Below are 17,001 nucleotides of genomic sequence, written 5' to 3'. Positions count from 1 at the left end.
TCTGATTTTCAAAGATGGGGCAACCTCCCTTTGAGTCTAATAGGTAGAATCAGTGCTGTAAAAATGACTGTTTTGCCCAGGTTTCTTTACTTATTTCACTCCATTCCAATATTTTTGCCAAAATCTTTCTTTCAGTCATTGAACAAACTGATAACATCATTCATTTGGGCAGGGAAACACCCCAGAATTAGCAGGAGTATACTGGAAACAAGTAAATTCGGAGGAGGCCTTGCCCTACCTAATTTTACGTACTACTACTGGGCCGCCAATATTCAAAAACTGTTATTTTGGTTTCATAGGGCCGACACCTCTTGGGGATCTTTGGAAGCTCTGTCATGTTTATCATCATCTCTTCCAGCCCTACTGTGTTCCCCAATCTCGACTTCCCCAACCAAACACACCAGAAACCCGATTGTATTAGCCTCCTTGAAGATCTGGTACCAATTTAGGCGTCACTTCAAATTCTCTTCTGCATCTGTATTGGCCCCCATCTGTGGTAATCACCTATTTCCCCCCTCCTCTTTGGATTCCTCCTTTTCTCTGTGGAAAAGGAAAGGTATTAAGTGCATTCTAGATCTGTATGAAAGTGACACATTCTGTAATTTTGCATCCCTAGCTAACAAATTTGGCCTGCCACATTCACATTTCTTTCGTTACTTACAAGTAAGACACTATGTCTCTGCTCAGTTTCCATCGTTCCCTGTACCACCCCCTGTCTTGCCATGGGAAGATTTGCTGAAACTAAGTCCCAATCTGAAAGCTCTTATCTCCCAAATGTATTGTTGTATCATGAGGTTTGGTGATAAGCGTGTCCTCAGTGCCAAGTCCGCATGGGAAAAGGAGTTGAATATCAATTTTACAGACGATTGGTGGGACATAGCAACTAAGAGGTTAAGCTCAACATCATCTTGTGCGTCTCTAGGCCTCATACAGTTCAAGGTCTTTCATAGGACCCACTATACTAAAGCTAAACTAGCAGGGATATACCCAAACATAGACAATAGGTGCAACCGTTGTAACTATGCCCCAGCTGACCATAGTCATACTTTCTTTCTCTGTCCAAAATTGCACAATTTTTGGTGTTACGTTTTCAGAACTTTATCGGATGTCTTACACATAGACCTTCAGCCATGCCCTTCAACTGCTATCTTTGGTGTCCCCCTAGATGTGTCACATGCTTATACCAAATCGCAAGCGGATGTTATTGCATTCACATCTCTCCTGGCACGGAGACGGATACTCATGTCTTGGAAGTCACCTCTCCCCCCCTCGACCTCTTCCTGGTTGGGAGATGTGATGTTTTTTCTCAAACTTGAGAAAATCAAATATACTCTTAGAGGTTCTCTGGAGAATTTCAACCAAAGATGGAGGCCCTTTATCTCATACTTTAATAGACTAAAGCTGCTCCCCACTGACTGAATCATTACTGTCATACACTTTCTGTATTATCAGTGTTGTGTCCTGGTGTTTACTCTTTAATCCAAGCTCTTTATTTCACATTGCGCATGTGCTGTATTCATGTATTTATGTAGTACTGTTATTCTTATTGTAATTATTATTGATATTTACTTCATTATGTCTGTTATATTTTTATTATTTATTTATTTTTATGTTGTACTGTAACTCTTATTGTAATTATTATTGATATTTACTTCATTATGTCTGTTATATTATTATAATTTATTTATTTTTTCTGTTAAGGGTAAGGGGGTGGGGTGGGAGGGTGGTTTGTGTTTGTTATTGTTCCTGTTGTGAAAAGCAGAAAATTCAATAAAAATCGTTGATGGAAAAAAAAAAAAAAAAAATCATCCAAGAAAACAACTACTTCTTTCAGGTTCATGTCCCCCATGCACCGTTCCATCAGTCTCTGGAACGTACTTGGGGCATTTGTCACTCCCTGGGGCATGCGATTGAGATCCCAGAAACCACGTGGGCAGACAAACGCGGTTTTAGCCTTGTCAGCTTCGTCAACTTCTATCTGATAGTATCCAGACTTCAGATCGAGGACACTGAACCACTTGGAGCCGGAGAGTGCTGTGAAGGTGTCGTCCATTCTAGGGAGCACATATGCATCTTTCACTGTCTGTAGGTTCAACTTTCTGTAGTCAATACACAGGCGTAGCTGGCCGTTCTGCTTCTTGACTACGACGATGGGGGAAAAGAATGGAGACTCGCTTTCGCGTATCACCCCAGCCTCGAGGAGATCTTCAAGTTTGCGAACAGCTTCCACGTCATGTGGGTGTATTGGTCGCGCTCTGTGTTTGAATGGTGTTTCATCAGTTTAATGTGGTGTTTGACTTTGTCCGTCCTTCCAAAGTCAATGTCATTCTGGGCAAAGACCTCAGGCATGCTGTTTAGCTTCTGACTAATTCTGTCTTTCCATTCCAGAGGGATCGGGGACTGCAAAGTCGAATGCCAGGTTAGATGTCTTAGAGGGCATAGAGTCAGATGGTTCTTTCGCACTTTGCTTCTCCATCACGCTTTGTTTGTGAGCAAGAACGGTCTGGATTGCACTGAGCTCTGCTATCACACATTTGGCCGGTATGGTGATGCCATGTTCAGACTCGTTGGTGATCACGACTGGAAGTTTGCATGTCTGTCTGCTAAATAGGTTAAGAAGGCAAGTCTTCACTAGCAGCCCTCCAGGCAGAGCGGACGAGGAAGGGTACTCCAGAGGCCTGTACTACGAACGTAGTTCAACACATCCAGTTAAACTTCTCGCTAGCTCGCTCGAGTAAACGAGACAACCGCAATCAAGGATAAACGGTACCACGAAGGTGTCACGGTTGCTGCAACTAAAGCGAGGAAGGAAAGCTGGCAAAAATTGCTGACTGTTTGAATGCGTAAGTTAATAGGTTTATCAATATTACGTTAATTTAATTAATATAGCTGTTTGGTCAATAGCCATATAACTTGCCACATGCCCCATGATGAACGCTCTATGCTGGCCTAGATGTGACGTTTGCATGCCTTAACATGAATGAGTTGCATAGATGTAACGTTAGGACTTTTCTTATATATACCTTCAGTGCAAACGCTGGCAATGGAAAACGTTCATGGGAGCAAGTGAATAACAAACATAAAAACATAATCCAAACCGGTAAGTAGCCTAGGCATAGACCTACTTGAATTTCTCCAATAAACAGCCTACATGGTTGTAATGTTTAATACAAAAATCACTGTTTTAGGATGATGTTCTGTAGTGTACAAAGGCATATAGAACAATTACAATTCATTTTAAATTGCTTGTAGCCCATAGGAAGAAAAATGAGTCCAGAAAGACTGGAGGAGGCCCTGCTCCAAAGGACTACACCCCTGCTGAGGAGCTGGCCCTCTCCAACAACGAGGGTCGCCCTGTGATGGATGGGGTGAAGGGGGGGGGTCTCCTCCGACCCTGGTGCCAGTTGCAGCTCTCAACAGTATGTACAGGGTAGGTATTTCATTTACTCAATAATAAAATACAGGGTCGCTAATAAAAAAAATCACAATTTCATTGCAAACTTTTTTAATAATAGTCATTGTGCAAGTAAGTAGTAAAATGCATTAACTTTCTCTACAGTCCATGGGGATACTCTGGTGTTGCTGCCACCACCCACACACACAGCCCAGTCCCATACAGAGGTAACAGTGGAGGCAACCTGTCATATAGCCTACACTGGCATGTAATCTGTGGTCACATATGTATTAAATACACCATTGATATTTTCTTCCCATCAGTTGGAGCCAGTAGACGGCCCTACAGTGTCTGTATGCTCAGAGGGCATTGGAGGCTCTGACACAGATGGTGAGTGTGGACATTTGTCTGAGTTGCATTGGGATGGGACACAATTGGTTCTAGTGCTCCCCATCTATAGATGACTCAATTGCTTCCATCGCTATGATGTTCATTCTCCAGGAAGAGGCCATTTACCCATCACCTGAGCCCATAGCCTCCACATATAGGGCCTCCACTTCTAGGCCCTATTGTCATAGGCCGCTGAGGCGATCACAAGGGGTAAAGTATGAAGCCTAATTCAAACAGGGTAGTCAAATGTTGCAGTTGCATCTTAAGTGAGCCTGGCCAAGGGACTGCTCTTGTTAAACCAAGTGTATGTGTGTTTCAGGTTGGAGCAGACAATGTGAGGGCCCTGTACAAGAGGCAGCTGGAGGTAGACATACGCCTGAAAGAGGCTGACATCCTCCTAAAAGAGAAGCAGCGGCTGAAAGTGGAGATTCAGAAACTGAGGCTGGAGGTGGAGAAACTGGAGTATGAAAAGAAGGTATATCAGTAAGAACGTAATTTATTTCCCGGCATGGATGACAATTCAACTAACATGTCTCTCTCTTTGTTCCTAGCAACGAGAGGACATCTGATTTTACATTTCAGTAAAAAGTTGTTACTTCACAAAAGGCCTCCTGTTCAATGTTCATGCAAAAAAATGCTGGGTGACGGCCTCTCACAGCCCTGCCAGTAGGGTAATCCAAAGTGATGGGGTCCACAACATCAGGGGGTTGCATGGTGACCGGTGGGTCTCTCTCCTTCCTAATGCCAGCTATGTTGTGGAGTACAACGCATGCCGACACAATTTGGCAGGCTCTCTCTGGGGCCACCCTGAGCCCGTGCAGGCAGCTGAAGCGGGCTTTCAGAACCCCAAAAGCCATCTCTATCCTGACCCTCGTCTTGGTAAGGGCCACATTGAATGTGTTTTGTGGCCCTGGCTCTGGGTTAGGATAGGGTGTCATCAAAAAGGGCATGCACGCATACCCCCTGTCCCCAAGCAGCACTCCATTGAAAAGCCCTGAAGGTGAAGAGGAATATTGACATGGTCAGTATCGCACATGCATTGTGGGAAATAACATGAGAAACACAATATGTAGGCTACAGTTGCCATACCTTGCTCAAACTTGTGACACAGTGTAGACTCCCTAAAGATCCGGGAGTCATGCACTGACCCAGGCCACTTCGCATCAAGGCTGGTGATCATGCCGTTGTGGTCACACGTCATCTGCAAAAGTATTTGTGGTTCACAACATAAGACCATAGAATTAAAAGTGAATGTAGCATGTGCATTTGACTAAATTACTGCTACATGTCTGCTGACTATTTATTATTGAATGAACGCAGGGACTGCACTAGACTGTTGTTGGTGTGGGGGCGGGGGGGGGGGGGGTATGATGGTTTCTTTTTTGATATGATGTGATGTATAGTTGTTCTGTACTGCTCCTGTTGACACTAATTTGGTTGTATATGTGCTTTTCTCATAATGACATTCAATTGAATTTGGAAGGTGGGGGTGATATTTATTGATGTGTATTGATGTGAATATTTCCATATGTGCCATGAAGGAATTAACTTTCATCAGCTCCTGCAACAATCATATCAAGGAATGAGTAGGCCAAATACTGAAGTGTCTTTACCTGCACATTGATGCTGTGAAAAGACTTGCGCTTCACATAATCCCCCTCAATCTCTCCAAGGGCGGTGGAGATTGGGATATGTGTGCAGTCTATAGCACCGATCACTCTGGGGAAACCTATGCAAAGAGTGGGCAGCATTGGCTACAACAGTAAACGTCATATTGGTTTACAGTAGGCTATATCAAGTAGGTTCTTACCTGCCATTTCATAAAAGCTCTCTTTTATGGACTGCATGGGCAAGTGGCCTGGGAAGGTCACAAACGCGTCAAGCAGCTTGGTAACGACCACCTTGCGTATTGCGCGACAGACCGTGTTCTTACTCAGGTTTTCTGCATCGCCGACAGCATACATGTAGCTACCTGTAGCAAGAAACCGCAAAGCAATACATACAGGCCGTGTCCGAAATGCATACTACCTGCTACTTGCTATATAGTAGGCACTATATAGTAGGCATACTGCATACTATATAGTACCTACTGTTCCACAAAACGCGTGTAGTATGCGAGAAAATACAGCATGCTACTCGAGTCATCCAGCGGAAGTGACGGGATACGATACTGTTTACTCCCGCGAAGCTGTGGTACAATTATCCGTGTTTTCTGTGATCATTTTGTGTATTATCCACAAAAATGTAGCCTGGCATGGGATGTGCGGCTGCTGCTGCCGCCAGGAGAAGACGTGTTCGCGCTGCAAGGAGAAGAGCCGTCATGAGATCTTCTCGACATGCTTGTAGTTGAGGTAAATATTGAACGTTAGCTTGCTAGCTACGCTAGTTAGCTAGGTTAGTTGATAGCCCCGCATGTGCTGGCTTGGGGCTAGCTATACTGTTACATTTGTACCAGGGATGTTATATTAAATAGATTCTGAGAGGCAGGTAAGCAAAACAATAAAACTCAACTCATTTTAAAGAGGTGGGTAAACTGAGTTTACCTGGGTTTACTCATCACTACACGCCTGCTTTGTAATGTTACATTTTAGCTCTACAGATAATGACATCTATCTATTATCATATTGTAAAGACAAGTATATGCCATACGCACAAATGAGTTAAAGTTTGCCCTAATAATAATCCCCCTGTAGGCTCACATGGAAGACAGAGGTCCTCACCAAGTCAACCTCCACGTCCCTGCTGAGGACCTATTTTGACAGCGCGGACACAAGGAGGGACTTCAGATTGTCAAAATCGACACAGAGGAACCTTGGTGATGGTCAGGAGGATGGGACAAGACCATGGAGGTGCTAATAATAGCAATAACAATAATAATAATAATTCATTGCATTTAGAGCTTTTCTCAGTACTCACCCTTTACAATGGTCTTGTCATTCACACACAGGTGCTAGTCTTTGGAGGTAACATTACATCAGTCATTTAGCAGACACTTTTGTCCAGCATTACCTTAGTCATTTATTTAGCAGACACTTTTGTGTGTCTGCTAAGCGACTTACAGTAGGCCTAATTGCATTTAACCATTTAAAGGTTGAAGACCTTGATGGTGGCCATGGTCCTGCTGCTGCAGATCATCCCAACCCTGGAGATGGCCTCAGAAAGTGTCTCGCAGCGGCAGCATCAGCACAAGCTGCCTGGATCCCAGCTCTTGGTGAACACGACTACCCCCATCCTGCCATAAGTAGTCAGTCTATCAGTTCATGAGTGTGCTTTGCCTTGTTCCTTATAGACAGCCTTGAGGCTTTAAACACCGATCAGTTGGTTATAGGCAGCCTTGAGGCATTTGTTTAAATGTATTTGTATTTAAATTTATGTGTAACACTGTACATAGTAATCAGTTTAAGTATTTTAGGGGGAGACAACAGATCAGCGTTATCCTGTCAGTACCTTTTGCAAGGAAAGCTAATGATCTGACCAAATATAAACAAGTCAAAAGTATATTTGAAGACCATTGTGTAATAAAAATATCCAAGAAATGTTTATGGTTGTGTTTCTTCCATTATACATGTAAAGGTTACTTCTTGATGTATTAACATTTCAACAAAGTGTAATATCTACACATCAGACACATTGTCTTGATATGTCTACAGGTCATGTACAGTAACTTGGAAGGTCTTAACACAACACGCAGAGCGCTTTGGACATGTAACTCCCTTATCAAGTAGTCGTTAGTCAGACACATTAAACAGTGAAGCTTTCATAACCGTCTCTGAATAATTCCAATGAAGCATTGTGAACCAACATGTGTGTTCCGTCTTTTATGCCTAATTGCAAACTACAATGTCCATTAGGAATGTTCTTTTACTCTAATGACTGGTTTTAGGTATAGTGACATTTGTTCTTTGACTGGGAATACATTACAAGGAATGACACACAAACACCAATTTAATTCAAGAAAATACATTTAATAAAAAATAACAAAAACAATAATGGAACAAGATAAAACAGTTTTTTTTGACTGAGGCTTCTAGAAGCAACATCAGCCGGTCCTCCCTCTCCTTAAACAACCCCCTTTCCTCCCTCCACTCAGCCTTCATCTCTGCCTTCTCTCTCCCCCATTCAACATCAGCCGGTCCTCCCTCTGGAGGACGGCCAACTCTTCCCTGTTTACGGGGAAGAGAAACACCACGCTGAAAGGCTTGGAGTAAGTTAACTATGTATGCATTGTTGTTCAGAAGCAATCCAGCGGTCTTTTTACTTTGAATATTGATTTATGTAGGACCTACATCTTAGAAGCTGGGCTGCAGGGGACGACGGAGACAGCCTGGATAAAGCACACAGAGAACCTTGTAGCCATGTACAAGGTGATTTTGATCTACAGGCTACATGATAGCAAATATATTGATAGGGACTCACAGTTTGTATGACACTAGAAAACTGTTATCTAACCTCATAGGACCTAAAGAGCCCCAGAACTGGGGTCAGCACAGAGGGCCGCTTCGTGGAAGTGGTACGGGGTCTTGGAAGAGGCGATGGGGGCCACCCATGCAGCCGTCCTCCAGAGGATCATCGTCCCTGGTGTGGTCGTTGGTCCCTGTAATACATCCAGAAGTATTATGGGACAATGAATACTAATATATTCATATATGATATATGAACAGTTGAACTCGTTTAAATCATGGAATGAACAGACAATTGTTTAAACAACTTCAAGTAACGTTAGGCTCGGTGGCTAAGGTCAGCCATTTAACAACTCATCACAATTTCGACATTTCTTATACATTTCTTAAGCAATCATGGTCATATTACATGGAAATGTTACTCTGTTTGTCTTGATTCTAGCTATAATAACATTTAAGCTATGACATTAATACGTTTTGAGCAAGAGCCGTCTGAACACCTGTAACGTTAGCAGCCTATTAACGTTGGCTGGGCTAGCTAGCTAACGTAACGTCCACCACAGAGATCAATGAGAGCAGCTAGCTATCATGACGTTCTTTTTCGAAATGTCATTTCTACCCCACCTATATACACAAAACTGCATTTGTAGCTCTGTGTCGTTATAACTAAGATATCTGTAGGAAAAAATAATTTTTTCATCGACAAATTAAGTCAATACTTACATTTGAAAACTCCCGCTGCGGTCCCGGGTACCTCTACGTTCGCCATCTTTTTTTATTTTTCTCACAGCCCAGTGACGTATCACGTCTCGACTTCCGGAACAGTATGCTCTGGACTATGCTACATTTTCGGCCATTTTTTCGCCGATTTCGCCTACTATATAGTACCTACTATATAGTAGGCGAAATACAGTATGCACAGTTTTGATGCAGCATGCTGCATCTCGCCTACTATATAGCAAGTAGTATGCAATTCGGACACGGCCACGGTCTGTGGGACTGTAAGCGCATGACTTCGCCGTGTCACTGTAGCTACATGTGGCTCAAGCAGCTGACAGATATAAATGATCCCTTCTGCCGAAAATCGGTATCTTTCATATAAATAGTCATCCGAAAACTCTAATGGGTTTTGTCGGTCCTTAAATACTCTCGCCTTCCTTAGAGACCCTCTAACTATTCGCGCACCCGAGCTCCACGGGATCCTCTAAGAATTCTTAGAGGATTCTTAGAGGAATCCTCTAAGAAAGGACAAGCCATTCTCCGCATGTATTGACTGGTTGACTACCGGTGTTTTTATAGCGTCGAGCCGGAACTTAACCTGCCACCGAGAAGGTTAGCTCGCCAGCATAAGTTACCATGGCGATATAACGCGGTGAAAAGAGATCCACCTTCGTGATACGGATGAACCAGTCTTGAACCCAGCTTCGTAGTAAGGGGTCTGGTTATGGTTCAGGTTAGTATTGTTATGGCCCTGTTCCTAGGGATGTGTCCTGGTTAGGGTTCAGGTTAGTATTGTTATGGCCCTGTTCCTAGGGATGTGTCCTGGTTAGGGTTCAGGTTAGTATTGTTATGGCCCTGTTCCTAGGGATGTGTCCTAGTTAGGGTTCAGGTTAGTATTGTTATGGCCCTGTTCCTAGGGATGTGTCCTAGTTAGGGTTCAGGTTAGTATTGTTATGGCCCTGTTCCTAGGGATGTGTCCTGGTTATGGTTCAGGTTAGTATTGTTATGGCCCTGTTCCTAGGGATGCGTCCTGGTTAGTATTGTTATGGCTATGTTGAGGTGTTAATTGGGGCTCCATCTATCTATCTATCTATCTATCTATCTATCTATCTATCTATCTATCTATCTATCTATCTATCTATCTATCATCTATCTATCTATGTGTTATATAGAGCTGGGGATCATAGAACCATTGGCACATGAATAGAATAGAAAGTTTATTTGCCATGTGTAACAAGTATGGGTACCGGTACATTGGAATTTTTGTAATTGCTTGTCCTTACAGTATCTTATCAGTGCTAATCAGTTCCTCTTTCCAGTCCTAGATACTCAGCTAGACATTTAAAGGTTACCAAACTGGCAATTTACTATACTATCTGTCGTCTATCAATCTATCAGTATCATCCTCATCTACTTATCCAATCGACCATGGATGACTATGTTGACCCTGGGAACATATAGATGAGCTCAATTGCATTCAACTACATTGCCTAAGAAACAAACCTAGATATCTTCAACTTTTGTGATATGAATTTGAAACTTCATATCATGTTTGCAGTGTATTTTGGATGCATCTTCTTCTTGTGAAACAGAACTTCAAGGAGGCCAAAATCGTCGAATCATCAATTTATTGAGCAAGCCTTTACACGGGGTCAAATCTTTGGCAATACTAAGGTTCACAAGGTGGGGCCGAGTTTATATGTCCTGGCTTCAGGCCAGGTCTCGCATGACAAACAAATTTGCATACAAGGGATATGATCACAAACGGTCAACTGATGTTCTAAAACTGCTCCTTAATTAACACAGTTCCTACCTAAAGTGAAGTTTATTCCTTATTCTTAATAAAATGATTACTATATGAGGGTAATACAGATGTATTGATGTAATACAGTATGGTACAGTATAAAAATATACTACATGTTGTATTATAATGTGATAGTAACCTGTCTAACCACTCAATTCAACATGGCATCCCAGTAGCCTACATATGGCCTGACAAACAACAGGCTTAGTCTCAATCCAATCCACTTTATTTCTATAGCACATTTAAATAGCACACGGTTGACAAAGTGCTGCACACAGAGAACACTGTCAGACACTCTATAAAACACTAAAACACTAAACTGTTTAGTCTGTTACTTAGAGGACAGTGTCTGCCATTGATCCCGAGTAGGACTTTATGGAATTAGTTGTAATAGGGCCTGTTATCATGAGACTTACATCCTAATATGTGTGTTGCGCTCGCGCCCCCTAGTGTTACTGTAGTGAATGTAATAGTATAGTAATAGTATAGTAAAGGCGAGCGAGACCGTCTGTACGCTGCTTCGCAACTTTGCCCTCTGTGTAACTACCTATCTGGAAACATTTTGCCAAATAGCAAACGATATATAATATTTATTATTATATTTTTTTTTAAATAGATAACGTATGCTACTATTGAAAGTGTCTATATTTCATCATGTATAGACACCACGTATGAAATTCGCCTTTTTGAGAAAATGGGCCGACTCATCAACCCCCATATGTATGTAGGCTAGATGTAGCCCACTCTGGTCCGTTCACGTTCACTGGACGCTTTTGTTGTGTAGCGATCTGAACCCACCTGAAACAGCCCATTATTACGCTATAAGGCAGTGGGATGCGATACACTGTTGCGTCGCAGAACAATCATGTCTGTGTTCCACGCGGAAAGTGAATGTGTTCTACAGATGATTTGTTTTCAACTAGTATCGGATTATTTCGGACCAAATTGGCGCAGATAACGGTTTCTCTCGCAGAATACTTTAAATAGCTAATCTTACAGGATGGAGCAGCAAGCGGTAAATCACTCTTTTTGCCTTTTGAATGTTTGAGCTAATACTTTAGAACTGTTAGGCGGATAAATGTTTTGACCCAAGAACACTGATAATTATTGTAGCCTAAATTTCGACAAGGCTATTTACTTTTCATGCAAATCTGTGTAAAAGCGGGGGTTTAAAAAAGCCCATTGCAAACCATTATTATACATTTGACAGCGTAGATAACTTCTCATCAACAGCATAGTTGGGGGTGGGACTTTATCATTATTTAGGTTCATTCATAGCCTACTAAAAATATGGTGAATTCAGTTTCCTCAAATATGAGTGGCATTTCAACAGCTGCACATCGCAAACAAGAGTTCTCAATTGTAGCCTGTGGGGAGAAACAGTTGTTTGTGGATAGGCTAACCATTAGAACTTGACCACCACAATGTGTACGCATCAGTTTATCAATTGACATAGTCAAAGAGTTTAGTTATGATTTAGCTATACATTATACAGTTGTATTTTTTAAGTCTCACCCATAAATGAGCAAACCTCTGTATCTCTCTGTTTCCATTTTCCTCGAACACGTCGGACAGCATTCACACACACATACATACACACACACACATGCACGCACGCATCCCCCCCCCCCCCCCCCCCCCCCCCCCCACACACACACAGATAGATCATCCAATTAGTTCAGCATTCTTCTTCTCCCTTAAATTAAGTGTACATTGGTCACAAAGAGACATGCCTGTACTGCCCCCCATGGGTCTTACAGTGGTGTTACAGGTTGTCCTGGATTAGACATCTCCATAGTGGTATTGGCTGTATTCCATAACACACGTCATAATTATAATGTGCCGTGTTGCCATCAGGAGCTGGAGCCGGGAGTTCTGGGAGATGTAGTCCGCTGGCTGCAGGAGGAGGGGCTGAGCTCTGGGGTCCCTGTGACCGAGCAGCTGTGCTTCCTGTGGCGGTTCTTCCAGGAGAGCCAGGCACGCCTGCTCAGCGTGACCCACAACCTGGACAGCCTGCGCTCACGCCACATAGCAGAGATGAGCGAGGTGAGCCGTCCTCCATCCAGAGATGCCGGCCTGGGCTGGGATGTGACCGTGATTACTGACAGCTGGGGCAGGGGGCCGCAATACACCTTTCCTATTCAGGCAGCAAGTCCCACCTCCCCTAGTTACTGTTGCTATGTCCCACAAGCTTTGCAGCATGCTACCAAGATGTCCACTGAACTGAGATGATTCTCTCAAGGATTCCTGACAATATTGCTGTGTGTTATTTGCCAAATGCCACTATATGGTCTAAGAAAGTTATACAGAAAGGTCTGAACTATTTACCCAAGGAGTTATCTGTGACATTCGGATTTCGGACGGATCCGGTGACAAGATCAGAGCTGATGCTAGGTGTTAGTGATCTATGAGGAAGGCACAAACTAATGAAACCCCTTATGTGAGAAGTGAAGAGCTTTTTACTCAGAGTAGGTTAGCTAGTGTTACTGCAGCAGACATGACAGTGAAGAGAAAGTCAAAGTGGGTCACAGATTGTAGTTAAGGCTTTCAGGTTACTGTTCTTGCTAGCTAATGTTAGCTCAGTTGTTACAACAACCGGACAACTTCCAATTCATAATTTCCAAGGGTGTTGAATGTAAGTTGCTATATATTGTTTTCCTTCAGCTGATAAACTGATCGGAATGTTTAGGGGACTGTTTTGTTGACTACACGTTTAGCTGGCTAGCTAACGTTCGGCTAGACATCTATCTATCTAGAAGATAAGTTATGCCTTCTGTTTACCACAGATGTTACAGAATAAGGTTACATAAACAGTTGGAAGCCTACTGAAGCATATTTTTCGCTTGTTTAACTTTGAGCATACAGCCTTGTGCTTGTTGATGTTGCTCACATTCAGTTGTATGTGGGGCCTTCCACAAGTAATCCACTTTAAACATTTTTCCGACTGTGTTTTAGGCTTTGGAAAATGTATCAGACGAGCTCCCTGTAGTCTCTCTGGATGTCTCCCATGGGCATTGCACAATCCCCAAGAGCATCTAAGAACCATTTTCTTCAAAATAATGGCTAAGATAGCACACAACGCGAGACAAGCTTTGCTTGTGGGACATCATGGCGGCACTATCGCAAGGGGCGCGGCCTTAAGAAATCAGGCAACCTTATTGGTTATTATTCTCTGCATGATTGACAGGCTGGAAAGGTCCATTCAGATTCAACTTGAACAGAAAGTGATTTCAAATGAGTGCATGAATGTAAGTTAGTGACAGTGGGTGAGTGAGTCAGTGAATGAGCGAGCATGCATTTGTGTGTGTGTGTGTGTCTGTCAAACCATAGCTGATTACATTGTGTGTGTATATGTGTGTGTGTGTGTGTGTGTGTGTGTGTGTGTGTGTGTGTGTGTGTGTGTGTGTGTGTGTGTGTGTTACAGGTGCAGAGGTACCTGGAGCACATCCGCAGCCTGTGTGAGCAGCGGGATGCCGTGGCCCAGGAGGTGGAGAGGGAGAACGAGGAGCTGAGGGCCCAGCTGGACCGCATGACGCTCCTGCAAGGTGGGGCTCAAACACCAGCACAATCAAATACCTACCGCCCACAATCAAATACCTACCGCCCACAATCAAATACCTACCGCCCACAATCAAATACCTACCGCCCACAATCAAATACCTACCGCCCACAATCAAATACCTACCGCCCACAATCAAATACCTGACCGCCCACAATCAAATACCTACCGCCCACAATCAAATACCTACCGCCCACAATCAAATACCTACCGCCCACAATCAAATACCTACCGCCCACAATCAAATACCTACCGCCCACAATCAAATACCTACCGCCCACAATCAAATACCTGACCGCCCACAATCAAATACCTGACCGCCCACAATCAAATACCTACCGCCCACAATCAAATACCTACCGCCCACAATCAAATACCTACCGCCCACAATCAAATACCTACCGCCCACAATCAAATACCTACCGCCCACAATCAAATACCTACCGCCCACAATCAAATACCTACCGCCCACAATCAAATACCTGACCGCCCACAATCAAATACCTGACCGCCCACAATCAAATACCTACCGCCCACAATCAAATACATACCAGCCAGAATCAAATACCTACCGCCCACAATCAAATACCTACCGCCCACAATCAAATACCTACCGCCCACAATCAAATACCTACCGCCCACAATCAAATACCTGACCGCCCACAATCAAATACCTACTGCCCACAATCAAATACCTGACCGCCCACAATCAAATACCTACCGCCCACAATCAAATACCTACCGCCCACAATCAAATACCTGACCGCCCACAATCAAATACCTGACCGCCCACAATCAAATACCTACCGCCCACAATCAAATACCTGACTGCCCACAATCAAATACCTACCGCCCACAATCAAATACCTGACCGCCCACAATCAAATATCTACCGCCCACAATCAAATACCTACCGCCCACAATCAAATACCTACCGCCCACAATCAAATACCTGACCACCCACAATCAAATACCTACCGCCCACAATCAAATACCTACCGCCCACAATCAAATACATACCAGCCAGAATCAAATACATACCAGCCAGAATCAAATACCTGACTGCCCAGAATCAAATACCTACCAACAGGGCTGAAAATTAACACCTGCCACCGGCCAAATCCAGGTAAAATTTCAAATTTTTTCATCTACAGTCCCCTTGGCAGGTGACTCACTGTGAGCCAAAAAGTTAATTTTCACCCCTGCCTACCAACCAGAATCAAATACCGGAAAGTATTTATTTAGTATCTCAGTACCGGAGGCGCTGAGAGAGCTCCGACAGAGGCAAGAGGAGGAGGAGCAGGACAGCAGGAGCAGGGAGCAGCTTGGGCTCACGGTGAGGAGCGCTGGGGTTCACCTCGTCTCTCTCCACTCTCAAAGACTACGTTGAGTCGCTGCGCTCCGCATGCTACATAATAGAGTCTGTGTCACTTCACCGCCCAAGCTGGGGTTCTGAGGGCGTATCGATGGGTCAAAATTGAAAGAGTGACAGGTCGTAGCAGCAAATGAGAGACGCTAGCCCAGGTTAGATGGGCGGGGCATATGTGGGAAAAGTCATTACTGATTGGTGTTGCCGGGATTCCAATGAATTGCAGTAACGTAGTTAGCGTAGCTTACGTAGTGTATCAGCGAAAGAACTGTCAAGGGTTGGGACTGGCGTTGAGACTAGGGTTCACGGTGAGGACAGCTGGGGCTCTGAAGCTGCTCCCGCTGGGTCAAACGCCCTGGGTCAAGAGGGCTGAGGGGAGGGAACTCTCTCAATGTCTCCGTCTCAAAACAAGCCCTACTCTTCACACTTCTGACAACATGGTGATACATCCAACCACCCAGTCAGAGGGGAAGCTGGAGCCTGTACCATGTTTCTGGGCTGAGGCGTTGGTTAGCAAACAGTCGCTATAAGAAATATCCAGATCACTTTTCCCTAATAATGATGATGAGGCTTTATGGATCTGTGTTAAACCATGCTACCATACCACCCTTCACCCCCCCAGTCTTACACACCGACAGTTACCCCCCCCCCCCCCCCAGACACTCAGTAGTGTGAGGGGTCACTGTCCCATTTTTGCATCTTATTCCACCATTAATGTCCTCATTTCGAGGTTTCCAGGGCCTTGACAGTTTGTCGTGTGTGTGTGTGTGTGTGTGTGTGTGTGTGTGTGTGTGTGTGTGTGTGTGTGTGTGTGTGTGTGTGTGTGTGTGTGTGTGTGAATCTCAGGTGGAGCATCTGGAGGCAGAGCTGGCCAGGATGGGATCTGCCCTAGTGAAGGAACAGCAGAGGTCAGAACAGCAGCTCCAGGCTCTCCAGACCCAGCTAGATGATGCCAGAGAACAGCAGCTCAAGGCTCTCCAGACCCAGCTAGATGATGCCAGAGAACAACAGCTCCAGGCTCTCCAGACCCAGCAAGACGATGCCAGAGAGCTGGTCAAAGTGAGTCCACCGGACAGTCAGTCCTTGACAGAACAATCCTGACCTACTCAGTCACTCAGGTCCCTCTTTCTAACACTAACCTGCCCACCAGTGTGTTGATAACTGATAGATCACACTTGATAATGTGGTAATATGATAACCTACACAAGGGCATAGCTTTAAGTGTCACATCTTAGCATTCCTTTTGGCAGATAATTGATGATCAAACAGTGACTGTATTCAAATATATGTGCATATACAGTATTTGACTGTATTATTATGTGTATATATTTGACTGTATTCAAATATATGCGTACAGTTTATATT

At 43.9% G+C, this 17,001-nt stretch overlaps 1 protein-coding gene across 1 annotated transcript; it reads right to left on the bottom strand.

The window, feature by feature from the left end:
- Window positions 1–4,362: 4,362 nt before the first annotated feature.
- Window positions 4,363–9,542, bottom strand: LOC311322621 (putative nuclease HARBI1; the record flags this gene model as incomplete). The annotated part of the gene is made up of 6 exons (XM_084454702.1): window positions 4,363–4,778; window positions 4,874–4,985; window positions 5,398–5,513; window positions 5,595–5,787; window positions 9,173–9,357; window positions 9,503–9,542. 6 exons carry the CDS (start codon window positions 9,540–9,542, stop codon window positions 4,363–4,365), a joined length of 1,062 nt encoding a protein of 353 aa, XP_084310828.1.
- Between the last annotated feature and the right edge of the window lie 7,459 nt (window positions 9,543–17,001).

This window comes from Borostomias antarcticus, assembly GCF_949987555.1.
Source record: "Borostomias antarcticus genome assembly, chromosome: 20".
Lineage (NCBI taxonomy): Eukaryota > Metazoa > Chordata > Actinopteri > Stomiiformes > Stomiidae > Borostomias > Borostomias antarcticus.
The sequence above is the reverse complement of the archived record's forward strand: the minus strand, read 5'-3'. Positions and strand labels throughout refer to the sequence as shown.